The 27,362-nt window shown below is 37.7% G+C and overlaps 1 protein-coding gene across 1 annotated transcript in view; it reads left to right on the top strand.

Annotated features, from left to right (window-relative positions):
* The window catches only part of LOC150083274 (serine incorporator 5-like), a 217,594-nt gene that overhangs the window by 17,145 nt on the left and 173,087 nt on the right, over positions 1–27,362 (top strand). The window contains exon 3 of the mRNA XM_090378456.1: positions 22,513–22,686. Within this exon, the coding sequence (XP_090234582.1) occupies positions 22,513–22,686 (174 nt within the window). The remainder of the gene's footprint in view (positions 1–22,512; positions 22,687–27,362) is intronic.

The following is a 27,362-nucleotide window of genomic DNA, read 5'->3' as shown; positions in this document are numbered from 1 at the left end:
CAAGATTATTCCAAAATGTGGCGAGGGCTGGCACAATTTCATTACCTATTATATTCCTGATAAATTTTCTATAGAACTGTTTATAGATTATTCAGATTGATGCTGGTGAAAAGACTATGAAAGAAATGTTTGTATATCTGTAATGTTACAGGTATGTAAAGCATCCAAAACAGGCTTTATTATTAAGTATAATTTTATTATTAGGTAAAATATCCAGAATGGGTTTCAAGTAATTGCTCTAATGTTTTTCCAGGAATCTGGGCATAACTCTTTCTGCAGGAAGTTATAAACTTGAAGCTTACAGGTGTTAAATTTATGAATAAAATATACATAAGGAAAATTATAGTTATTTGTATTTAATTTTTTGTTCAATATCAATAATTATTTTGTAATGATTTTGTAGGCAACTGGGCTGAAACTCTTTCCTTAAAGTGAAAAAACAAAAAGCTTTACAGATAAAGGCATAATCATTGGAAGCTTTATCTTTGTGTGTGTGTGCATATATATATTTATACTCAGTGATTACTGAATTATGACCACCCTATCTGAAATGGACAACGTTGCATAGTTTGCAGTATAAAAAGCTGAACAGGTTTGCATGCTAGAGCAGTGATAATTTGCATCTGGTTGTGCAAGTTAAAGGGATAAAGTAGCAGTTATGGGATGTAGTAAAGATATCACAAAGTTTTAAAAGGGCATGATTGTGGGAGTTTGTGTGCTGGGTGCTTCCATATTAGAAACAGCACGTCTTGTCGGTTTCTCATGACCCACAGTGGTTAAGGTGTACAAAGAACAGTGTTGAATGGGTCAAACCACCTCCTGCCACAGAACTGTTACGGATTACACAAGATGGATGTTTGTGGTCAGCGAAGAGTGTAGCTCATTTATGGGCTGTATGGCAGATCACTGTGTGACAGTTGACATTGCAGTAGAATATGGGGAATGCAAGAACAATATTCCAAATGATGATGAACCACATACTCAGACTTATGGGGTTCTGCAGCAGACAGTCCAAGAGACACCCTGTCCTCACTGCTGATTATCATTGACTGTGAATGCTGTGGTGTCATCAACATGATAGTTGGATACTGGCAGACTGGAAATGAGCGTGCTGGTTGGGTGAGTCCAAATACCTAGTGCAACATTCCGACAGCCATCTACATGTGTGGTGCAAACAACACAAGTTCAAGGATCCATCATGCATGGTTCCCACTATCCAGGTAGCTAGAGTAGTGGTTATTTAATTTGGGGCATGTTTTGCTGGCAAGAACTAGGAACCCCTGGTGTGTATGGACCACTATTTAAAGGTGAGGTTTTTTTTTTATTAAAAATAAAGGTGGCACCCAGAACGCAAATTCAAATCTGCCTAACAACTCTCAACTGACTACCTTACACCTTTCGTAAAATAAATAAATAAATAAAACATTATAAAAATATAAAATTTATAAATTAATTTAAAAAATAAAAAATAAAAACACACAAAATTTACACTCTACACTAGCAACTCATCCACATCTTAAACAGTTGTGGCTACCAAGAACTCTAACACCATAAACACTTTTAAAACTCTGAATGGCCCTAACATGCCAGGTCTTCTTGGTAAAACGAATCTTCTTATTGTCCAATTTTATCTTCAGACTTGATTGATCTGGGGCAGAACCGAGTTCGCCTCAGAATAAGCCTCTTCCTCCTAGCAAAAACTTATTTTGAAGACCTGGAATGCTGCAAGATTACTTGGTGTTTGAGTTAATTGTTCTACTGCAGTTGAGGAATAACATCCAGAGGATCCCTGGATGTTATTCCTCAGCTGTTCTTTGGATTCATCATATATTGCATAGTACGTGGGGCCAGTTCTCCTTCGCTCCACAGAAACAGAGATCTGATTCTGCAAGCCTAAATTAAAACAATTTCTCATTGAGGGCCTCATGTCCTGTGACTAGATAGGAGGTTTTCTTCATAAGAGTAAACTATTTTGTAACAGATTTTGCTGTGGCAAAGGTAACATCCGGTATGAAGTTTTTCACGACTAGTCCCTATTGGTTGTGTCTGCCATATATTAATTAGCTCATTATAGCGGCAGGCACAGCCCCTCTATTTTCACATCCGTGTCTAAGTTAAGGTGGATGCCTAGGATTGCTGCAGAAATCCTCTTCCGTATTCTGTACCATAGTCCCCTATAAACTACTAAGAGATCCAGTGGAAGAACCCCTGCAGTGACTTGTGTTGCCGCTGGGGATACCGTTCTGCAGATCCGATGAGTGGCCAGGAGAAGTCCCTGTTGGACAGAGTTCAGCTTCTCTTTAATTTTACAATTAACTGCCGGTGAAACCACGCTCCTGCAGCGAACATGACTATGGGGAGGAACATTGTCTTGTAGTAAAGGAGTATTGGGCGCTTGGAGAGCCCTTAGGTCCTGATCCTTCTCTTAGTTCTTGAGGTTGTCACAGACATTATCTCGGATATGCCAGACAAGCTGTCCTTGCTACCTGGGAGACTAAAACGCTGATGGAACTGATATTCGGATGACATTCAAGTCAAGTGGACCCAATTTCAGTGAAGTCTGGATGGTTTGTGACAGCCAAATCCTCTGCTTGCACATTCACGAAGGTGGGACTGTAGTAATCCTGGATATAAGCTCCATGCACAAGTACTCTGTGGGTGACCACCCAGTGTGAACCAACGTAAGCAGGGGTCGAGGTATGGCACCCACACCACATGGAGGAATGCCACCCCTCTGTGTTACCAGGCAATACTAGGTGGTACATGACTCATACCAACCAGTGAAATACCACCACTATGCTTATTGGAGACTTGAAGTGGTGGAACCCATGTTTAGTCTCCAGAGCTAAGTTCCGGTCAACCCTTTCCCATCTCTTCCATTATGCAGTATGACTGATGACTTTTGAGGTTATGAAGAACATCATGGCAAGATCCAATGTTCCTTACATTTCGAGGGTACAGCTCTAAAACGGTGTTCACAGGCTGGCCACTAGTTAGTACACATGACTGAAACTATTGGTAACTCTTTAAAAGGCTTCTGGATCAGCTAGTATATAATCTTACTACCTCTACTCTGCCAGATAGTGACTAGAGGGAGTCTGAGTAGTGTGTACGTGGGGGGGGGGGCACTGTCGAGGCCAGTTTATGTCAAGAATCTGGGTATATTCTTACCATGTGTATGCCATATCCAAAAATTTCATTACTTCATACAGCAGTTCCCCCCCACTTTTCTTACTATTGAATACACAATGAATTGTCAAACTAATAGAGAAAGCTTATCTGCAAAAAGATCTAAACCTCCCAAACACTTCCTACTTCATTTCACAAATATACATGGTCTAAATTCTAATCTCAACAATGTCCATTTGCACTTCCAGTCTGTCAAACCCCATGTACTTTTTCTGACAGAATCTCAGTTATCGGTTGATTCAACTACTGCTTATCTCAGTTGCCCAAATTATTCGCTGTATGATTCCTTTCGCCTCAAAGGTGGTACTTGTGCAATTGTCCGTTCTGATATTCCCTGTCAGGGACTTGATAATTTGGAATCTCCTCTTTTCGATCTTCTTTGGCTTAAAATCTCTCTACCTCATTGTGTCAAATTCATCTGTTGTCTCTACCGTTCTCCCAACTCCACTAATCACTTGGAGCTCTTTGTCTTCCTCTCTTTGCAACTTGACTTTCTCCAGTCCAACTTTCCTAACAGTGAGGTAATTTTCCTTGATGATTTTAATGTTCACAACTCCAGCTAGCTTCCATTTTCTAGTCACACCAACCCAGCTGGTCGAGATGCTGAGGGTTTTGCAATTACTAATGACCTTGCACAGATTGTTCATTTACCTACAAGAATACCAGACAATCCTAACCATACAGCCAACATGCTTGATCTTTTTTTCACAAACAACGCTTCTAAGTACACGGTTGAAGTGTGTGATCCTTTAGGCACCTCAGATCACAACTTGGTGATTATCTATTCTCCAATGGAGTGTTTATCTCATGGCTATTCTCAACCTCGTGTTGTTTGGCATTACAAGAATGGAAAATTAGGATGACCTGCGAGATTTCTTTTCTTCTTTTCCTTGGTTGGATTACTGTTTCAAAAGTTCTGATGTCAATGTTTGCTCAGATCGTGTCAGTGAAATTATTCTTGTAGGAATGGAATCCTTTATTCCACACTTTAAAATCTCGTCCTTTATCTAAACCTTGGTTTTCCAATAAATGTGCTAAGGCTGTTCAAGAGAAGAATGTTCCATATCTTAATTGGCTTGTTTCTAATTCTTCAGTTTCATTTTCTTCTTACACCAATGCTCGCAACAATTGTAAAGCAGTTATTAATCAATCCAAACTAGATTTTGAACATGGTAAGAGTAGAAAACTTGCTTATTGCCCTAATGATAGCTGAGCAATGTGGTCTCTTGCCAAAGCTATTTGCTGCAACTTATGCCCCTCTCTGCTTCAACCTTTAAAAACCAGATGGTTCTGTCATCACTTCAGCCAAGGATAAAGCTGACCTGCTAGCATCCCATTTTCCTTCCAACTCATGTATTAATGATCTTGGTAAAACACCTCCCACCATTCCGAACATGCTCCCTTTAATGCCTCCTGTGGCCTTCCATCTATAGAATGTCAGAAGGATTTTGACGAATCTTGATGCTAAGAAAGCTCCAGGTACTGATAGTAGTATTTCTCCACTTGTTCTCAAAACCTGTGCTCCTGAACTTACTCCTGTTCTTTGCCGCCTTTTTTCACTTTCTTATTCCAAAGGTGTTTTTCCTTCTGCTTGGGAATTTGCTCATATCCAGCCAGGTCCTATAAAGGGTGACAAATCCCTCCATCCAATTATCGTCCCATTGCATTTATTTCTACTCTTTCTAAAGTAATGGAGAAATCAATTAACCGCCAAATCTTTAACTACCTAGAAAAGTTCATTAATTATGGCAATGATTGTGCTAGGTTATTGTTCCTGTTTACGAAGCTTTACCAAGCCAAAGACATCCGCGGTGCAAGTCTTTCCCCTGGAGATTTTATAAAGGAGCCCCGTGGGTTAGAATTTCCTGAGTCCTTGACGAATTCCATCAAGGTTTATCTTTTCCAGTCGGTAACCACTTTGGTAAAGGTGTTCTTTTTAGTGAGGTAGATGCCTTGCAGTTGTTCAACATCTTGGGGGGCTAGTTTCTGTGACGCAAGTACTCCTTACGCGCTCTGTGTGCCTCTTTCCTCAGTACAGTTAGCTCTGTGTTCCACCAGGCACAAGTTTTAAGCTTTATGGTCTTTTTCGAAAGGTGAGGTTTATCAGCAGCTCTTAGGAGACCACATGCACCCTGCCATGTTTAATTTTTTCCCAAACAGAAATGGGATCTTCCGAGATGATAATGTGCCATGTCATCAGGCCTGCACTGTGGTTTGAACAACGCAGTGAAGATATCAACCATCTTGATTGGCCTCCAAATTCACCTGACCTCAACCAATTGAACACCTGTGGAATGTTTTGGAATGGGAAATGAGGCCTCTGGACACTCATCCATCCATCCATCATCTATTCCAACATTTTGGAAAGCTTTGCAGGCAGCATAGCTGAAGTCTAGTGGAGTCAGTGCCTAGTTGAATATTGGCTGTTATCTGTGTGAATAACGGTGACCCAACAAGGTATTAGGTAGGTGGTCATAATTCAGTGATCACTGAGTGTGTATATACAGGGTGTTTCAAAATTATGTATACACTCTTTAAAAATTTATATTTAACACATTGACTGCCAAGCTAGTTTAAGAAAAAAAATTCCTCCAAAAAATATTTAGTAAATAATTTGATTAGTAATTCTAAAATATATATTGTAATATCAGTGTTATGCTGTCTTTTCACTTAAAATATCAAAAAAAAGAGTTTTTTTTGTGTCACATTATGTGGCCGACTTGGCCCAGTAGGTTAATTTATTTTTTGAGAAGCAGTGTCGGCCACATACATGTGATGCTATTACGGCATACATATGAAGGTCAGTTGTGATTAGTTTATTGCATGTGCGCTGCAATAAAACTAATCACGATAAAATAAACTCTTAAATATCGCAATAAGTTTCAGTATTGTTAGGGAATTTGTGAAAACAAGTTCATTAGTACACCTTATTATCCCTATTATTATTGCAAGTTTGTACAAGTGCGTTGTGAAAACAAAAAAAAAAAAAAAAAATCTAAAAAGCAATGGCTAAAAGAAAATTATTAAAAGCAGAGGAACTGAGAGAAATTGCTGAAAATCTTAGTAGAGTAGTAGTTCTGAAGATGAAATAGAAAATTTCAACTCTGATGATTCGGTAAAAGATCCTGACTGGGATATTTCTTTAAACGAAGAAGGAGATACTGAAATACCGGAAAATATTGAAGAATTGCTTCAAGACTGGATGGCAGAAGAAAATACTGATGATAAATTTGAAAAGACTGAAGAACCTGAGATTGAATGGACTGAATATGAAGGACTCCAAAAAAGATTTGATTTTACGGGCAAATTGGGACTGCAAATAGACGTATCAAGTAACATCACTCATCTTGAGGCATTTTCATTATTTTTTGATGAAGCAATAAATCTTATTGTAACAGAAAATTCAGAGTACCGAGCTTTGCAGCAGAGTCTGTGAAGTCATCTAAAAAAGTGCGTTTCGACAACTGCTGATGAGATGAGAAAGTTTTTTGGGCTTCTTATGTGGATGGGACTAGTAAGGTTGGGCAGTATTGCATCTTACTGGTCAACTAAACCTATCGATAAGAATAACTTAGTAACAAAAATTATGTCTCGCAACAGATTTGAATTGTTGTTCCTCATTCAGTTTTCAGACAATGAAACTGCTATTCCAGGGGACAGGCTCAGTAAGATATGACATCTGATGGATGTTTTGCAGCTGAAATATCAGAAAATATTTTTTCCCGGCCAAGATTTCGTCATTGACGAAACCCTTTTCCCTTGGAGGAGCAGGCTGATATTCCAACAGTATATACCAAATAAAGTGCACAGGTATGGATTCAAGCTGTTCAAGTTATGTTACACTGAAGGATATACCTGGTCGAGCAAGATTTATTCAGATAAATCTGAAAATTATATAAAATCCGCAGGTTTAGCTGCAAAGGTCTGCGAAGAGTTGTTGCAAGGACTTCTAAATGAAGGTCGCACCTTGTACGTAGATTAATTTGAGGAACATGAGACCATTCAGAATATCAATAACTTAGCAATTGGCAAGAAGAGGACATCAAGAAGTAATGAAAATGTTGAATCTGTAAAGAATCTTGTGCACCCCAAGAACATCAACAAGATGGTGGTCACAAAAGCTAGGTTTAAACAATACAAGTGTTTTTAGAATGATGAAGGAATTAATAATTGCGCACAGATGTGCACGATTATCTTGTCAATGAATTTCATGATCAATGGATAGGTCGCTGACGGAGTGCTTTTGATTATCTTCCAAGGTTGCCAGATCTGACACCTTTAGATTTTTTTGCTTGGGGATACTTGAAAAATCGGGTTTACACTCACAAGCCACAAACATTGGAGGAATTGTGAATGAAAATTCAGCAAGAAACAGAAAGCATTTCACCTGATTTGTGCATTTCAGTATGTAGATTTGTTGAAGATAGATGCTGCTCATGCATTAATGCTGACAGAGGGCATTTTGAACAATTAAAGTTTTATTGTTATTAAAAAAATTAATGTTTTTTTCTCTTTAAGGTATCAAAAAAATTTATATTTGTATATATTGTTCATAAAGAGTGTATACATAGTTTTGAAACACCCTGTATATACTTGAAACAATTGTTGAACTAACAGTTCAAGAAATAGAGCAAAGACGTATAAATGTAGAGAATGTCTGTGACAACCTCGGTCCTTGAGGTTGTCACAGACATTCTCTCAGATATGCCAGACAAGCTGTACTTGCTACCTGGGAGTCTAAAACGCTGATGGAACTGATATTCGGGTGATACTCAAGTCAAGTGGACCCAATTTCGGCGAAGTCCGGACGGTCTGTGACAGCCAAATCCTCTGCTTGCACCTTCACGATGGTGGGACTGTTAGTAATTTCCTCCATGTGGCGCCCACACCACATGGAGGAACGCCGCCCCTCTATGTTACCAGGCAGTACTACGTAGTAGATGACTCTCATCAACCAGTGAAATACCACCACTTTGCTTATTGGAGGCTTGAAGTGGTGGAACCCATGTTTAGTCTGTAGAGCTAAGTTCCGGTCAACCCTTCCCTATCTCTTCCATCATGCAGTATGATTGATGACTTTTGAGGTTATGATGAACGTCGTGGCGAGATCCAATATTCCTTACATTTCGAGGGTACAGCTCTAAAACGGTTTTTGCAGGCTGGCCGCTAGTTAGTACACCGGACCGAACCTATTGGTAACTCTCTAGGAGGCTTCCGGATCAGCTAGTGTATAATCTTGCTACTTCTACTCTGCCAGATAGTGACTGGAGGGAGTCCGAGTAGTGTGTATGCGGGGAGCATTGTCGAGGCCACGTTATGTCAAGGATCTGGGTATATTCTTACCACATGTACGCAATATCCAAAAATTTCATTACTTCATATAGCATGTCCCACCCACTTTTTCTTACTATTGAATACACCATGAATTGTCAAACTAATAGAACAAGCTTATCTGCGAAAAGATCTAAACCTCCCAAGGACTTCCTAATTCATTTCACAAATATATGTGGTCTCAATTCTAATCTCAACGATGTCCATTTCCACTTGCAGTCTGCCAAACCACATGTACTTTTTCTGACAGAATCTCAGTTATCTGTTGATTCAACTACTGCTCATCTCAGATGCCCAAATTATTCGCTGTATGATTCCTTTCGCCTCAAAGGTGGTACTTGTGCATATGTCCATTCTGATATTCCCTGTCAGAGACTTGGCAATTTGGAATCTCCTCTCTTTGATCTTTTCTGGCTTAAAATCTCTCTACCTCATTGTGTCAAATTCATCTGTTGTCTCTACCGTTCTCCCAACTCCACTAATCACTTGGACCTCTTTGACTTCCTCTCGTTGCAACTTGACTTTCTCCAGTGCAACTTTCCTAATAGTGAGGTAATTTTCCTTGGTGATTTTAATGTTCACAACTCCAGCTGGCTTCCGTTTTCTAGTCACACCGACCCAGCAGGTCGAGATGCTGAGGCTTTTGCAATTACTAATGACCTAGCACAGATTGTTCATTTACCTACAAGAATACCGGACAGTCCGAATCATACAGCCAATACGTTTGATCTTTTTCTCACAAACAACCCTTCTAAGTACACAGTCGAAGTGAGAGGTCCTTTAGGCACTTCAGGTCACAACTTGGTGATTGTCTCTTCTCCAATGGAACCTTTATTTCATGGCTATTCCCAACCTCGTGTTGTTTGGCATTACAAGAATGCAAAATGGGATGACTTGCGAGACTTCTTTTCTTCTTTTCCTTGGTCGGATTACTGTTTCAAAACTTCTGATGTCAACGTTTGCTCAGATCCTGTCAGTGAAATTATTCTTGCAGGAATGGAATCCTTTATCCCACACTCCGCTTTAAAATCTCGTCCTTTATCTAAACCTTGGTTTTCCAATAAATGTGCTAAGGCTGTTCAAGAGAAGAATGTTGCATATCGTAATTGGCTTGTTTCTAATTCTTCAGTTTCATTTTCTACCTACACCAAAGCTCGCAACAATTGTAAAGCAGTTATTAATCAGTCCAAACTAGAGTTTGAACAGGCTAAGAGTAGAAAACTTGCTTCTTGCCTTAATGGTAGCCGAGCATTCTGGTCCCTTGCCAAAGCTATTGGCCGCAACTTTTGCCCATCTCTGCTCCCACCTATGTCCAAACCAGATGGTTCTGTTGTCACTTCAGCCAAGGATAAAGCTGACCTGCTAGCATCCCATTTTTCTCCCAGCTCATGTATTAATGAACTTGGTAAAACACCTCCCACCATTCCCAACATGGTCCATTCAATGCCTCCTGTGGTCTTCCGTCAAAAGGATATCAGAAGGATTTTGATGAATCTTGATGCTAAGAAAGCTCCAGGTCCTGATGGTATTTCTCCACTTGTTCTCAAAACTTGTGCTCCTGAACTTACTCCTATTCTTTGCCGCCTTTTTTCACTTTCTTATTCCAAAGGTGTTTTTCCTTCTGCTTGGAAATTTGCTCATATCCAGCCAGTTCCTAAAAAGGGTGACAATTCCCTCCCATCCAATTATCGTCCCATTGCAATTACTTCTACTCTTTCTAAAGTAATGGAGAAATCAATTAACCGGCAACTCTTAAACTACCTAGAAACCTTCCGTCTGATCAACGATCACCAGTATGGATTCCGTCAGTGTCGATCCACTGGTGATATCCTGGCTTATGTTACCCATTTATGGACTACTTCAGTGGAAAGGTTCGGTGAAACACAAGTAGTTGCTCTTGACATCTCAAAGGCCTTTGATCGTGTTTGGCATAAAGGTCTTCTAAACAAGCTTCCATCTTATGGTTTGCCAACTGTTTTTAGTAATTGGTTATCCAGTTTTCTCTGTGATCGCTCACTGAGGGTGATGGTAGATGGCTCTCTGTCTTCTAACTTCTCCACTAATGCCAGTGTCCCCCAAGGTTCAGTTCTTTCCCCCACTCTTTTACTCTTGTATATCAATGACCTTCTTCCATTGACTGGAAATCCTATCCATAGTTTTGCCGATGATAGCACATTGCATTCAACTTTCCCTTTTGAGAAATCTTGTCCTGCTCAATCAGCTTCAACTTCTTGAAAATCTGCTACCAATTCCTTCAATGCCGATCTTCAGGTAATTCTCCAGTGAGGCAAAGACAGTTGATTTCAACCCTTCTAAAACTCAGTCTTGTCTTATATCTCGCAAAAAGGATTCTTCTGCTCCTATGCTTATCTTTAGTGACAGTCCAATTTCTAGGCAAAAGGATATATCTCTTTTGGGGATTACCCTGAATTCCAATCTCTCTTGGCACAAGCACATTACAAATATTGCTTCCTCTGCATCTAAAAAACTTGGTTTTCTCTTTCGCTCTCGGCGTTACTTTTCTTCCAAACAGCTGCTCACTCTGTATAAATCGCAAATCCGCCCTGCCATGGAATATTGTTCCCACATTTGGGGTGGTGCCCCCAAAACCTCTCTCAGGCTTCTTGATTCCATTCAGAAGAGGGCAGTTAGGTTAATTAATGACTCATCTCTAACAGAGTCTCTCCACTCGCTTTCTCATAGACGCACTGTTTCTGCTGCATGCCTCTTTTACAGATACTTCCATGGGCACTGTTCTTCTGAATTGGCTTCTATAATTCCCGCTCTCTCTTTCAAAACAGTCCGAACAAGTGCCGTCACCAGCCAACATCCATTTACTGTCCAACTTCAAACCCACAGAACCAACTTTTCATCTTCCTCATTTATTCATTCAACTGCCGTTTTCTGGAACAACCTTCCTTCATACGTATTTCCTGAAAATTACAATCTACAGAAGTTCAAGTCCAATGTCAACAAATATCTTCTTTTGTCTTCTCAACCTCCAACCCAAGCACGGAACCAAGAAAGGTGTAATAAAAAAAGTAATAATTTATCAAAATTTAGGAGCATACCAGCAGAATAACAGCTAACCCAACATATAACAGACTGAGCAAATATACAGGCAACCTCCGTATAACATTGTTCTTCTACAACATGGTTTCGCTCTAACACGATTGGTAAATTGTGGCAAACCTCGCACAACATGGTACCTGTATAACATGGGTTCGCTCTAACACTGTTAGAGAATTGTGGCAAATATTGCGTAACAGGGTATTTTTGAGCCTTTGTGTGGGGAGAACCGTGCTATTATGTTGGATGTAATTTTTCAACATTCCCACTCTTTTTGAATCCCCGCTGTTGACACGTTAGTCAAAAAAAAATTATTGAGAAATCCTTGTATTTTATTTTGTTGGGAAATCCCAGTGTTACGTTTTGTGCTATTGAACTTGTGGAGAAATATAGATTTCAAAGTTTTATTACTATTGGATATCGCACCAGGCCATCCAAAAGATTTAAGTCATCCAAATGTTGAAGTTATGTTCCTACTGCCACAATTGTATTGGGTTAATACAACTTCTTTCATTCAGCCTTTAGATCAAGGCATTATATCCACTTTAAAACTCATTGCATCAGAAAATCATTACAAGGGATTTTGGAAAAAATTGATTCCGAATCTATTGAAGTAATGGAAGCGTGTAAACATTTCTCAATTGTGGACTGTATCAGAATCACAGCTTTATTGTTGAAAGAAGTAAAGCTGTGGAAAAATGTATGGCCAGAGTCAGCTCATTCAGGAAATATGGTCAAACTACAGAAAACGGAATCGGTGCAATAGTAGAACTTTCTATGTCGGTAGGAGGGGAAGACTTTGATGATATGACTACTGAAGCCCTTGTGGGTAGTACTGTTGACAGAATCGCCCTCCTCCCCACACCGAGTGGAAAAGACCTGAGTTCAAATCCTGTTGAGGACAGGAGGAATTTTTATGGGTCTTTATCACAATGTGGCTGAGTTAGTTGGGCGAGAGTAGCATGGTTTTTTCCCCAGAAACTCAGGTTTTTCGTCCAGCAAAACAGAAAATTGACCATAGGACACACACAATTTATAGACAATATACACAGAGTAACATGGCCTTAGTCGCCAATGCTCCTAAAAAAATAAAAAAAAAAGATATGATTACTGAAGACATTCAAGAATTACTGGTAGAAAAAGAGACTGGCAAAGCAGATTTGGTGGAAATAGCATCGGAGGTAAAACCAAACCAATTCAAAGGATGATAGCTCAGATAAATTGTAAACTTCCAAATTTTACACTAAAAAGGATAGGGAAAGACATAAAGTTAGCCGAGCAATTAGAATCTTATTTTTTGAATGCAGATTCTTGAATGAAAGGAGGCCAAAGTTCAAAAGGGAGCTTCAAAAATGCTTAGTTCCATGCAATAAAATTTGCAAAATTCTATTAACCAAAAGCAAACAAACCCAGATTACTGATTTTTTAAAGAGAGCAGAAGATACATGAAATCTAGAATGGTGTATTTTTGTTAGTTTTGTTAATATTTTATTAACGAAATAGTGTATTTTTGTTAGCTTTTGGAACGTAACCCCCCCCCCCCTCCTTTTGTACTTTTTCTTAGTCCCATATAACACGGTTTTGCACAACACAACATTTTTATAGGAACCTAACTACCATGTTATATGAAGGTTACCTGTACACACATTTTATTTACATAAAATGAGCCGGGGCAGGGACCTAACTGAAGGTAATAAATAAGCTGAGGCTAAAGAAGTTGAAGTGAGGGAAGAATTAGGATAGAAATAGTATCCCAGTCCGCCTCAAATACTCTAACAATTCATGGGGCATAAAAATTTAGAATATGATAGTATAGAGACATAAAGAGAAGATCAAAGCATATGGTAATAGTACTTGCACATACTGGGAGTGTTAACTGCCCAACCCACGTGGCGGGATCCTGGTATTTCAGTAAGGCATAGAGCAATCATTGAATGTACAATAGATCAATTAAAACAAACTTATGGTAAATATAGAAAACTTTTAAGCAGAAAGAAAACTGAGAAATGAAAACATTAAACATTAGAAAGCCAAAATAGACATCTATAATTTTTTTATATATTATTTATTAAATCAATTAATCCTTATAATAAATTATATAAATGAAATTATATGAGAATAAGAGAAAATATACTCAATAATATGATAGAATTATATCGAGGGAGAGAAAAAAAAGACCAGGCCTAGCACTTATGAGAACAAAAGAATAGCCTTGCCTAATAGTACAATTATAACTCTAATATGCAAATAATAAGAAAAGCTTTGTCCAAATTATAAAATAATACTGCTAGAAATAATGTAATGGCAAAATATAAAAACACTAAGCATATATTTTTTTATAATATCCAGTAAAAATAAAAGCAAAATAAAATATGCTGATCAGGCAAGAACAGGCATTAAAGCAAATGAAACTGATTAATAGCATGTATATATAAAATGATAGAGGAAATAAAAGAGTAATAAATAAATAATGAAGGGAGAGAAAAGAAAGAAAGATAAAAAGAGTACAAATAGTTAATAGATAGGGGGAGAGAGAGAGAGAGAGAGAGAAAGATGGATTTAATATACATTTAAATTTAATGAAGAAAGAATATAGCTGTATAACACATTTAATCAAGAAGGGACATTGCTTTCCTGGCGTTGTCATCAGGTGTGAACCGCCAGAATTGCAAGCAATAATGGCAATATTGTCTCTATTTCTGATGTAAAATACATGCCGATAAAGGTACAGACAAAGCATAAGTAGAAAATAAAATTTTAACTAAAGTCTGTATAATATGGGTTCCTTTTTTATGTGAAAACATCTTTGGCGGCACCTACTAAATTTCAGACTGAAGTAAAACCAATTTGTCGTGGAAATGACACAAATAATGTCACTTCCTAAATTATGCTAATGCAGTTATTTAGGAAGTGACGTAATTTGCAACGGGCAAATTATGCAAATTATGTCACTTCCTAAATGATGCTACTGCTGCAACTAACATTGATTCTTGATATGAAAACATCTTTGGCGGCACCTACTAAATTTTGGTTTGACAGTGTTCGGCCCTTTGGTGAAAATGTGAAATGGAAATGATGCCAACTCACTCACTAAGTTGGATTCGGTAGAGTAAGTAGTGGGCGTGAGCATAAATTATTACATCATTTGTAACTTCAGTCCAATTTTAAAACTGTTCTGATTTTCGTCAAAGGTGTTTTCATATAAAACATCTTTTGGGTGCACAGGGTACACACGCACGTTTTTTGTTCCCCCAAATATTGGATGACTGCACTGTTTCTGATTTTTGTCCATCATTCTTCATTCACACAAATTTATTGACTTCAGAACCTGTAATTAAAAAAAGATATTATTGAAACTGCACGAAACTTGGTCGGATACTATTTGAAGTGTTATACATTACGTACAGAAAATTTTAACACTGTACCACTATCCTTTCCTATTCAGACTAAGAATTTTTCAAATGCCTGTTGTACATGCCTGTTTTAATATCTTTATCAGCCTTTGGTTATATCACATTTTTTTTAATATAAATTAGTTGACGATGCTCTGTCCAGTTCTTGAACTTATAGGAAAAGCATCAGACAGTTGTAAATTGTGGCAACATTTTCCCACAGGTTTTTGTTCTCTCCAATCTTCTGCAGTTCTGAACAAGGAAAAATGGTGCCCATATTCACATAAATAATGGATTCTGGTCATTCTGATTCTAGAGACTTGAACTATAATTTTTCTTGGGCAAGACACTGATATTTCCTGGGTGTGATTTCTGGCTGTGATTGGCACTCCCAGCTTACTAGCTCTAATAAAACCGTTCTTCATGTAAATTTAAATAGAGTTGTTAGTTTAAAATAGGTAAAATTGGATTCTAATCATAGAATACAATTTTAGAATGATAGAATCCAGTCTTGTGTTCTTCAGATGTGTTTTCAGAATCAGTATACCTTGCATTATTAAAAAAAATTATATTAAGGAAAGTAATGTCACTATCGGATTCTGTGAATATTTTCTCTTTATTGCAGCTCTTCCTGCAATACTACTTGAACAACGTTAACAATTCGAAGAAGCTGTTCTCTGCAAATATGGTTGACTTGTTTATCTCCTTGAATATTGATCTTGATAACGTCTGCATATATGAAGCATACAGGAAACAAATTCTGAAAAACTGCCACAAGTTTGTGAAATTTGAGAACTTTAAACCCAGTGAACAAAATGAAGTAATTTTAGACCACATATCTTAATCTGCAGCTGTTCGTAAAGCACATATTTATTATTAGTATTGGCAATATGGTGCAAGGAAGCAAAGCTTATGCAGCACCAGCCACAAAAAAAAAAAAAAAAAAAAAAAAAACAACCTTCATTTGTCCATTCTTTCTAATAATTTGTCCAAACCTTCCTTAAATATTAAAACTACCTACTTCCATAACACTAGATAGAAGTTTATTCTAACAATTTATTACTCTTTGGCTGAATGCAAATTTCCAAACATCTGTCAATCTGTTCATCTTATTAGTTGCAGCAGTAAGATGAATTATCTTCAAAGAAGTAAGTCCTTTGAGATTTCACCATCAAGAAAATTAAGCCCAATTTGAAATGTTTTAATTAGTTAAAAAAAAAAAAAAAAAACTGGCATGCAATGAAATGCATTTCAGGATGAATGAAGTCGGTTTTTAAACTAAATTTTAAATTCTTCCATCTGTACTTTTCATGATCATTTAACCAGATGGATAGTGAGGTGAGATACTTAAAAAGAAGTTGATACTATTTTTGATATTAGATTAGTAAGATGATAACTAAAAGTCATTGAGTTATAATTAGTCAGTATTATACAAAATTAACAAAATACAGGTAGTTCCTGATTTTACGAGTTAATTCGTTCCTAGCATGTGCTCGTAAAGCGAGAATCTTTTTCCCATAGACATTATGTTAAAAATAGGGGTTACGTTATGAACAATGAAATTAGTTAGATAATTAGTTTGTTTAAACAATGATTGATTTATCCAAAGAAATGAAAACGTAGCCTGTAAAATCAAGCAAATTATAATAATGGAGAATTTTTTTATGAAAACCCCAAACACGAGAAGTATTAGAACCTATAGTACTTAGTTGTTGTTTGTTTGTTATTTGGTTTTTAGGAGCATTAGCAATTAAGGCCATATTGCTCCAGGGATATGCGGTGGTCATTCCCTGACCTTTCTGCATTCTCCGTATTTGGTGGTCACGGGCTCGAACCCCGGTCTAATCAAGAAGCGTGTGCTATGCACTGCTGCTCCTGGCTACGGAGGTGCCATAGTACTTAGTACTGTGCTTGGGTTGAAGGTTGAGAAGACAAAAGAAGATGTTTGTTGACATTAGACTTGAACTTCTATAGAACTTAATTTTCAGGAAATACGTATGAAGGCGGGTTGTTCCAGAAAACAGAAGTTGAATTAATGAACGAGGAAGATGAAAAGTTGGTTTTGTGAGTTTGAAGTTGGACAGTAAATGGATGTTGGCTGGTGGCGGCATGTGTTCAGACTGTTTTGAAAGAAAGAGCAAGAATTATTATAGAGCCAATTCAGAGAAATAGTGCCCATAGAAGTATCTGTAGAAAAGGCATGTAGCAGAAACAGCACGTTTATGAGTCAGTGAGTGGAAAGACTCTGTTAGAGAGGACACATTAATTAACCTAATTGCCCTCATCTGAATGGAATCTAGAAGCCGGAGAGGTTTTGGGGGGCACCACCCCAGATGTGGGAACAATATTCCATGATAGGGTGGATTTGCGATTTGTACAGAGTGAACCGCTGTTTGGAAGAAAAGTAATGCCGAGAGCGAAAGAGAAAACCAAGTTTTTTAGATGCAGAGGAAGCAATATTTGTAATGTGCTTTTGCCAATAGAGATTAGAAGTCAGGGTATTTCCCAAAAGAGATGTATCATTTGCCTAGAAATTGGAGTGTCACCAAAGATAAGCATGGGAGCAGAAGAATCCTTTTTGCAAGATATAAGACAAGACTGAGTTTTAGAAGGATCGAAATCAACTAAGTTGTCTTTATGCCACTGGAGAATTACCTGGAGATTGGCATTTAAGGAATTGGTAGCAGATATTCGAGAAGTTGAAGCTGATTGAACAGAGAAAGGTTTCTCAAAATGCAATGCGCTATCATCGGCAAAACTATGGATAGGATTTCCAGTCAATGGAAGAAGGTCATTAATATACAAGAGGAAAAGAGTTGGGGAAAGAACTGAACCTTGGGGGACACCAGCATTAGTGGAGAAGTTAGAAGACAGAGAGCCATCTACTATCACCCTCAGTGAGCAGTCAGAGAGAAAACTGGTTAACCAATTACAAAAAACAGTTGGCAAACCATACGATAGAAACTTGTCTTTGATGACCTTTATGCCAAACATAATGGAAAGCCTTTTAAATGTCAAGAGCAACTGCTTGTGTTCCACCGAACCTTTCTTTTGAATTTGCCCATAAATGGGTAACATAAGCCAGAATATCACTAGTGGATTGACACTCATGAAGTCCATACTTGTGGTCGTTGATCAAACAGAGGGTTTCTTGGTAGTTTAAAAGATGGTGGTAATTGATTTCTCCATTACTTTAGAAAGAGTAGAAGTAATTTAAATGGGACGATAATTGGATGGGAGAAATTTGTCACCCTTTTTAGGAACTGGCTGGATATGAGCAAATTTCCAAGCAGAAGGTAAACCACCTTTGGAATAAGAAAGTGAAAAAAGGTGGCAAAGAACAGGACTAAGTTCAGGAGCGCAGGTTTTGAGAACAAGTGGAGAAATACCATCAGGACCTGGAGCTTTCTTAGCATCAAGACTCGTCAAAATCCTTCTGACATCCTTTTGACGGAAGACCACAGGAAGCATTGAATGGAGCGTGTTGGGAATGGTGGGAGGTGTTTTACCAAGATCATTAATACATGAGTTGAAAGAAAAATTGGATGCTAGCAATTCAGCTTTTTTCTTGGCTGAAGTAACAACAGAACCATCAGGAGAGGAATCTTTCAGGGAGATGGCCTGAGCCCATTGTGGTTCTGTCTAGCACTAAACCCGCCATCTACCATGCTCAAAAGTAGCAAGTACGGATATAACCTCAAAGAAGGAAGGAAGAATCTGTACACCCTCGCCCACCTGATGTATATGGATGACATCAAGCTCTGCGCGGGAACCGAGAAGCACCTTCAGCAACTACTCCAGATCACCGAAAAATTCCGCAAGGATATTAGGATGGAATTTGGTCTAGACAAATGCAAGACACAAGGATTGCGTCAGGGAAAATTAGTCAACCGAAACTACCAGCTGCAGAATGGTAAAGAGATCGCAGCCATGGCAGAGGGAGAGGCCTACAAATACTTGGGGATGATGCTCAGCAGTTACAGCACAAGGAAATTAAGTCCTGCCTGACTGAAAAATACCATCAGAGACTCAGAAGTCTGCTAAAAGCAAAGCTCAACGGAGGGAACACAGTTAAAGCCATTAACACCTATGCAGTCCCAGTGCTGACATATTCCTTCGGGGTCATATATTGGACTAACACCGAGCTGGAGGATATCATGAGAAAGACAAGGACAGTGATGACCAAGAGCCGCCAACACCACCCGAGAGCTGCCGTGGAGAGACTGACAATTGCCCGGGAAGAAGAAGGAAGGGGCCTGATAGACCTCATTGAGCAACAGAAGACAGCAATAGTTAACCTGAAGGATTACTTCCAGAAACACACAGCAGCACTCCACCAAGCCATAAGGAAGTTAGACAAGCAGTACACCCCACTCAACTTAAGTGAGGAGTCTCCCCCAACAAGGAGGTACAAACAAAGCTAGAAAGATGGGCCGAGAAGACGCTCCATGACAGACACTACAATGATCTCCATCAGAGTCACATAGATAAAATTGCTTCCAATGCATGGCTCTTTCCCGAGACTGAAGGATTCATGCTCACCATCCCAGTCCAGGTAATCAACACCAGGAACTATAGAAAATACATCGCCAAGGACCCCAGAGTGTTAGATGACACATGTTGACGATATCACCTGGCCTCAGAAACAATCCAACAGATCACTGCGGGATGCAAGGTGATCACCCAGACTGAGTACACTCATAGACACGACCAGGTATCCAGGATAATACATCAGAAGCTAGCAAGGAAATACCAGTTAATCGAAGAAAGTGTACCGTACTACAAGTACGAACCCCAGGCAGTACTAGAGACCCCAACCCAGAAGCTGTACTGGGACCGTGCCATAATAACGGATAGGACAATCCTGCACAATAGACCTGACATAACCCTTGTGGACAAAAAGGAAAAGGCTACCTATCTGATTCACATAGCAGTATTCAACACTGGCAACCTGCAGAAAACCTATTGGGAAAAAAATCAGGAAGTACGCGAACCTGAGACAGGAGATCAAAGAGATGTGGCATATGCAACAAGTAACGACTATCCCGATCGTCGTGTCAACCACAGGTATGGTGCCAAAGACCCTACATAACAGCCTAGCAGCAATAGGTCTCCCAGCGAACACCTACAAGGAACTCTAGAAAGTTGCAATCCTGAACACCTGTAGGATTGTCAGAGAGTTCCTCGACCAACAGTAACATCAGACATAACAACCACCACCCTGTGTACTTGGTAGCAATACCCGTCATGAGGTGGAACTCCCAATTAGGGAGAAATAATATAAGAGCAGCAATAACAATAATAATAGCTTTGGCAAGAGACCAGAATGCTCGGCTTCCATTAGGGCAAGAAGCAAGTTTTCTACTCTTAGCCTGTTCAAAATCTAGTTTGGACTGATTAATAACTGCTTTACAATTGTTTACCACTAATAGTAAACTAGCGGCCAGCCTGCGAACAGTGTTTTAGAGCTGTACTCTCGAAATATTTATGACTTACAAATTTTAAAGAATGTTTATCACTTATTATTGGCTCGGCACTCATTGGTTTGTTGCACAAGGAGTTGTCTTCAGAAATGCTTCAAGAGGCTCTTGTTTCCTAGATAATCTTCTGTTTTCTTTATAAATTTCACTAGCATGCATAAGCATTTTTTAATGTAATGCACAAATTGTAACTAACACAATTTGTGTGGAGTAACACGTTTATGAAGCTTAAAAAAAGGAATGAAGAGAAGATTCTGAAAATTTATTTGTTTTTTATACGATTGAAGATTTCAGTGGGTGGAGGGAACACATTTCAACATAATGTAAAAACCACACAATTGCAGCTATCGGTATTTTCGCAAATGCAATAACATCGAGTTTACTACTCATTTATAATTGCTTCCAGTAACAGAAAAGCCCAATAAACCGGAAAGTGCAAATTGTTTTTATTGTTTTATGGTCGTGACCTCCAGAAATGTGCTTTAGAAAAATATCACAAAGCAGTTCAAAATTGGTTCTTATAACAGATCATATGATAATGATGAAAGTGTAGTGCATTTTAATGATTTGATTTGGTAACTAATACAATTTACACTATAAAAACGAACCTTTAAAGAGTTATATAGCGAAAATTTGAACTTCCAAGATCATGGAACGAATTACCAAAAAACCGTGTGTTATTGGGTTCACATCATGATATTTTCCCAATAAGATGGTGTCTCTAGAATGGATTAATATTGTAAAGTGGGGTGAATTGTATTGTATAGCTATGCATGTGGTTTGAAATGCAGTATTTATTAATGTTTAGCATTCATTTTTGCAATTAATGTTCATATTTTCGATTTTGTTGATACGTGATACTTGAAAAAAAAAAAAATCGTGAACTCGTAAAGCGGGAACTGCCTGTACATTTGTTGTTTTTGTATAATAACAAAAAAATGGCATATAAATCAAAACTGTACTACTTTATAATTAGAAAGTAATCCTTTATAAAATTCCATAAATGATGATAATTTCAGTAACTCCTGTTTAAATCTTCACTTTGCCCTACTTGCATTGTAATGCAAGCAACCCATGCATGTGTGATGTGTGGGTCTTATATAATGAGTTGCATTACAAAACCAAACAGCAACTTTATTTTTGTGTGGTGGTAAAATATATACATATATTGGAGTTTGCTGTTTTAGACAGTTATGAAAGAAAAACAATTAGACAATGGCCAGTTTATTTATTTGGTTTTAAGTGGTGCATAAATGTTGTAATGGTAGTTGCTACATTTTATCATTTATATTAGGTGCAGGAGTCTTCCCAGGTGGCTAAAGATGCTGTAAACCCCCATGTTCATATTTTCGATTTAATGTTCATATTTTCGATTTTGTTGATACGTGATACTTGAAAAAAAAAAAAATCGTGAACTCGTAAAGCGGGAACTGCCTGTACATTTGTTGTTTTTGTATAATAACAAAAAAAATGGCATATAAATTCCATGATCAGAATAATGTTTTTTTCTGTTGCTACGTGATAATTAAAGCTTAATGATTTCCAAAATTTTTTTAGACTGCCCCTGGTTAGGTCTAATGCAATAATTTTTTTTAATCATTACTTTGAAATTCTCTTTATGGTTGTTTCCATATAAGATACCGTGTTTAATTTACAAAGCTTTCATTCAAAGAATAGCTCACTTAATGTGTTCTAGTTTGTGTCACATAGCATGTGACCATGAAACCAGCAAAAGTTTTGAAATGTGATGAATTAAAGAAATTATTTCATGATGGAGTGAGAGTATTGTAAAGTAATTTTAATTTTTGTCTTTGTGGCACATGACCATGAAACTAGCAGAGGTGAAATTGAAATTGATGAATTAAAGAAATTTTTTTATCATGGAGTGAGAGTAATGAGAATTATGTAATACCTACATTAATTTTTGGTGTTTGGAGAGAAAAGTGTAATATTGCTTCATTGATCATGTTCTTTTTAATTAATCCATATGAACTCTGTAAATATGTATTCATTTACGTTTGCTTTTTCCTTCTCTGTCTTTCATATTTTAGCAATGGTTTTATGTGCCCTTCTGATCAATACTGGTGTTGTGATTGGACTGGTAATGCTAGCTAAAGGCTATATCCACTTTGAAGGATGTGTTTCTAATAAAATTTTCATTGGAGTTAATGGTGGTCTGTGCTTAGTATGTTCATTTATTTCCATAATGCCATGTGTAGAAAAATGTAAGTCATTGTTTAACTTTAATAAATTTCAGAGTTTTTGTGAAGTTTCTGATGAATATTGTTTTTTATTACTGTAATTTTATTAGTTTTTTTTAAATGGATTTTTTTTTTTAATTTTTTGTTTACTAGTAAAATCAATTTACTAACAAGTAAACTTCCATAGATAAGGATAGGGAAGGCATTGATTTTTCTGGTTTCACCCAATTTTAGCAGTTTTTTTTTTACTTTTTAAGTGAGTTGTAAAATTTAGGTAAAACCCCAAAACACTGCAGCTTATGATAAAACAATTAATTTTTAATAATTAAACAAAGGATGCAAAAAATTAATTAATCAGTGATTTAACTGAAAGCATCACACAGCTATGCACCCATTGTTTCTCTCTCTCTCTCTCTCTCTCTCTGTATTAAATATTATCTCTATTAAAAATGTTAACATGATGTTTACTTTGATATTTTTCATCAAATGTGACATGGTTTGTTGCAAGCTATGCAAGCTGTTGTTATTTGGTTTTTAGGAGCATTAGCAACTAAGGCCATATTGCTCCGGGGATATGTGGTGGTCATTCCCTGACCTTTCCACATCCTCCGTATTTGGTGGTCACGGGCTCAAACCCCTGTCTAATAAAGAAGCGTGTGCTCCTGCCCACCTGGCTACGGAGGCACCGCAATGCAAGCAAATTAACTGGAGTTTGTATTATGACTGTTGCCTTGCCAAAAGCCATTGTCAAGTACTAATAAGCATACACTGTTTCAGAGGTACAACAAACTTATCTTTTCAGCCGTTTATATGAAATCATGCAAAATCTGCTACAAGAATGATATTCTTATTGCTGCAAAAGTATTAAAGAAAATAAATGATGAAAAAACTGTCTAATTTTGACTCAGGACATTTCAAAGAATTGGATTTGTTCATAGTAAATGTAAATGCTCGTAAGCATTTAATTAAATGGGATGACATCATTGTTTGCAAGCAGTTAGTTACAGGCTATTAAAAAATATTGAGCTGAAGAGAAATAGATGTATTACTTGGTGGAAACTTAGATGAATGCCCATCATGCAAAAAAAAAAACAAAGCATGGAGCGACTCAACTACCACGGATGGCAGAAACATGATATAGCAGAACTATGAGGCTTATCCAAATGTGTGGAGGCTTCTGAAAATGGTGAGAGTTCAATGCTTTTACATGCTGGCAGTGAACCAGGCTATGTTCCTGGTACAGAAATGCATGTTTGGTCTACAAGCGGAATGATTTTAGGAAAATTTATGTACCAGTAGTCAGCCAAATTGTGTGATTGTATTAAACAAAGCTCTGTATCATTCTTTTTGTCTTGAAAATATTCCAATGAAAGCTGATATACAAGCACGCTTATCTTCCAGAAATTTAGCATGGTGCTCTGGTTAGCTTAAACCAGAATTACTGGACATAGTTAATTTGGTAAAGGATCAGTTTTCCATGTAGTTGTAACAATTGCTGCTTTGGCTGGCCATGAAGTTCTTCATTTACCACAGTATCATGAGCTCAATCTAATCAAACATGTCTGAATTCAAGTGAAAACTTACAATGCTAAGTTTTGATTCGTTTTCAGATCATTTAGAATGGCAAAATTATAATACAGCCGCTCCCTGACTTATTTAAGGGTTGCGTTCCGCAGAACTCTACACAAGTCGAATTTTATATGTCGGAATTTCCCTAAATGCTTATGCAGCACTCGCACCTATGCTTGCTGAATTTGATTGAAGCAAAAAAGAAATGTTCAACAAACATGCAGATAGAATTATTTATTCAATTTTTTTTATCTCATGCGCAGGAAAAATTACTAAAGTGTACAAAGATACAAAAATTTCAAAATTATAAAATTACAAAAAGAGAGAGGAGACAGGCATAATGTCAGCAAGTTTCACTTTTCAAGCATCATTTCCAGAATTAACTCTCCAGCTGATAAGCATGCCGCTGTGGAGATTTAGAAGGGTTTTCTCCAACACATCACAAAATTTCTCTGCAGCTGCAGAATCAGCACTGGCGACCTCACTGCATACTTTAATGATTTGGAAACCAGCGTGATGCTTGAACCTATTAAACCACCCATTGCTTACCATGAACTTGGCTTGGGGTTTGCCGTACTTATCATTATTTTCATAAATACTTCTTGTTTGAATGGCTGTTAGATTCAGGGGCACATGCTTCTGAATCTGATTTTCCATCCGTATTATTAATAGCTTTTCCATCTTTGCTGAACGCTGTTTTGTGATCACTGTTGATCTTAAATGCGTTTATCCTTTAACGTGTTCTTTTATACGTGCACTGTCCCTCAAAATAGTATTCACTGTTGAAGCAGCGAAACTTAATTTCGTGCAATAGATGACAAACTTTGTCTTGCTTTATACTTCTTAATTAATCATCTTCATTTCTAAATCAGTTTTGTTTTGTTTCCTAGCACTGCCAGCACTTGCACTTTCCATTGGTCCCTTTCTTCCCTTCACCATTGTAATAAGTAAATAGGAATGAAGAGAAGATTCTGAAAATTAATTTTTGTTTTTTATATGATTGAAGATGTCAGTGATAGAAACTCATTTCACTGTAATACCGTAACGTAAAAACCCACAGAATTCCAGTTATCGGTATTATTCCAAATGCAATAAAATTGAGTTTACCACCTGATTATCTTAGATTGCACTAACAGAAAAGCCCAATAAACTGGAAAGTGCAAATAGTTTTTATCGTTTTATGGTAGTGACCTCCAGAAATATGTTTTAGAAAATATCACAAAGGCATTCAAAATTTATTCTTATAACGGAACATATCATAATGATGAAAGTGTAGTGCAATTTCCATTATAAAAATGACCTTTTAGAGAGATAAACAACAAAACATTAAATGGAGGTATCGTGAAAACTTCAACTTCTGAGGTCTTGGAACGAATTACCAAAAAAAACAATGTGTTATTGGGTTCACATTATGATATTTTCACGATACCTCTATTTATTTCTACAGGATGCAAAATGCGTTTCCAAGATTTTTTTAATTTTGCACCGGCCAGCAAAAACTTGCGTAAAGTCGAATTTCCGTAAGTCAAGTATTACATAAGCCGGGGAGTGCCTATATACAGATGCATTGAAAACTATTACATTAGCATTACTAGAGGCATATGATGCAAGAAAGCAAGCTTATGCAGCATCAGCCAAAAAAAAAAAAAAAACCCACTTCCATTTCACCCCTCCATTCATTCGAAATACCTGTCCAGCTGAGCCTTAAATTTATTTAGGCTATCAACTTCCACAAAAAGGGATGGAAGTCTGTTCCACCAACGTGGTAGATGACTTTCATCAACCGGTGAAATACCACCACTTTGCTTGTTGGAGGCTTGAAGTGGTGACACCCATGTTTAGTCTCTAGAGCAAAGTTTCCGGCATCCCTCTCCCCCTATACTTCTCCTTCAACCCATGCACGGTACTAAGTACTATAGGTTTTGATACCTTTGTTTTTGGGGTTTTCATAAAAAAAAAAAAAAAACTACCCACTGGCTAAAGGCAAACTTCCGCACATCTATCCTACATCTGTCTTTCCTCAATTTGAATTTATGCCCTCTCAGGTGATTATTCTGAGCAAGAGGAAGGATCCCATCAGCATTGAGCATGCTCAAACCATTCAAGGCTTTATACACCTCTATCAGATCACCTCGCCTGTGCCTAGTCTCCAGACGCTGTAATTTTCAAAACTTAAGCCTTTCGTCGTAAGAGCAACCGTTTGTTCCATTCACTAATCTTGTTGCCCTTCTCTGTACTTGTTCCAGCAGCTCTACATCCTTCTTGAAATGAGGCCTCCAGACCTGTAAACAGTACTCAAGGTGTGGCCTGACCATTGCCTTATACAAGGGAATAATCACCTCTTTATCCTTGCTAGAAAAATTCCTGTATATCATTGAACAAGACACCATAAGCTACTCTTGCAGCCCGTCTGCACTGCTCAGAGAACTTTATATCTGCCGGCACAATTACCCCCAAGTCCTTTTCATTCGCTACCACTGTCAGTGTAGTACCACAGAGTTGATACGTTGCTCTGGGGTTGCCGTTTCCCATATGTAGTACTTTACATTTGTCAATGTTAAACTTCATTTGCCACCTCTCAGCCCATCTGCTCAACTTTTCCAGATCCTGTTGCAGCAGCATATCATCAGTAGTGTCCTTAACAACTCTGCCAACCTTTGCATCATCTGCAAACTTTGACATTAAGCTTGATATATCATCATCAATATCATTTATAAATACAGAAAACAATAATGGACCAACACTGAACCCTGAGGGGCTCCGCAAATAACATTTGTCCACGATGAGTAGTGTCCATTGATTACCACTCTCTGTCTTCTCCCCCTCAACCACCCCTTTATCCATAGCAGCAATTTGCCTATAATGCCACACTGCTCCAATTTGTGCAGCAGTCTTCCATATGCAACAGCATCAAAAGCCTTTCTAAGAACCAAATATATAATATCAAAGTTATTCCCTGCATCCAGTTCTTTTGTGACTGCATCATAGTATCCAATCAAATTGGTCAGGCAAGACTTTCCCTTAACAAACCCATACTATGTTTGAGCTATAATTTAAGTCTTGTCTAGATGATCCTGCAATGCTTCTTTAACCAGTGCCTCCATTGATTTTCCTGGAACAGAAGTTAAACT

Source organism: Mastigoproctus giganteus, chromosome 7 (assembly GCF_048544385.1).
Source record: "Mastigoproctus giganteus isolate SK-2022 chromosome 7, ASM4854438v1, whole genome shotgun sequence".
Classification (NCBI taxonomy): domain Eukaryota; kingdom Metazoa; phylum Arthropoda; class Arachnida; order Uropygi; family Thelyphonidae; genus Mastigoproctus; species Mastigoproctus giganteus.
This window is presented reverse-complemented; position numbering and strand designations above follow the sequence as displayed.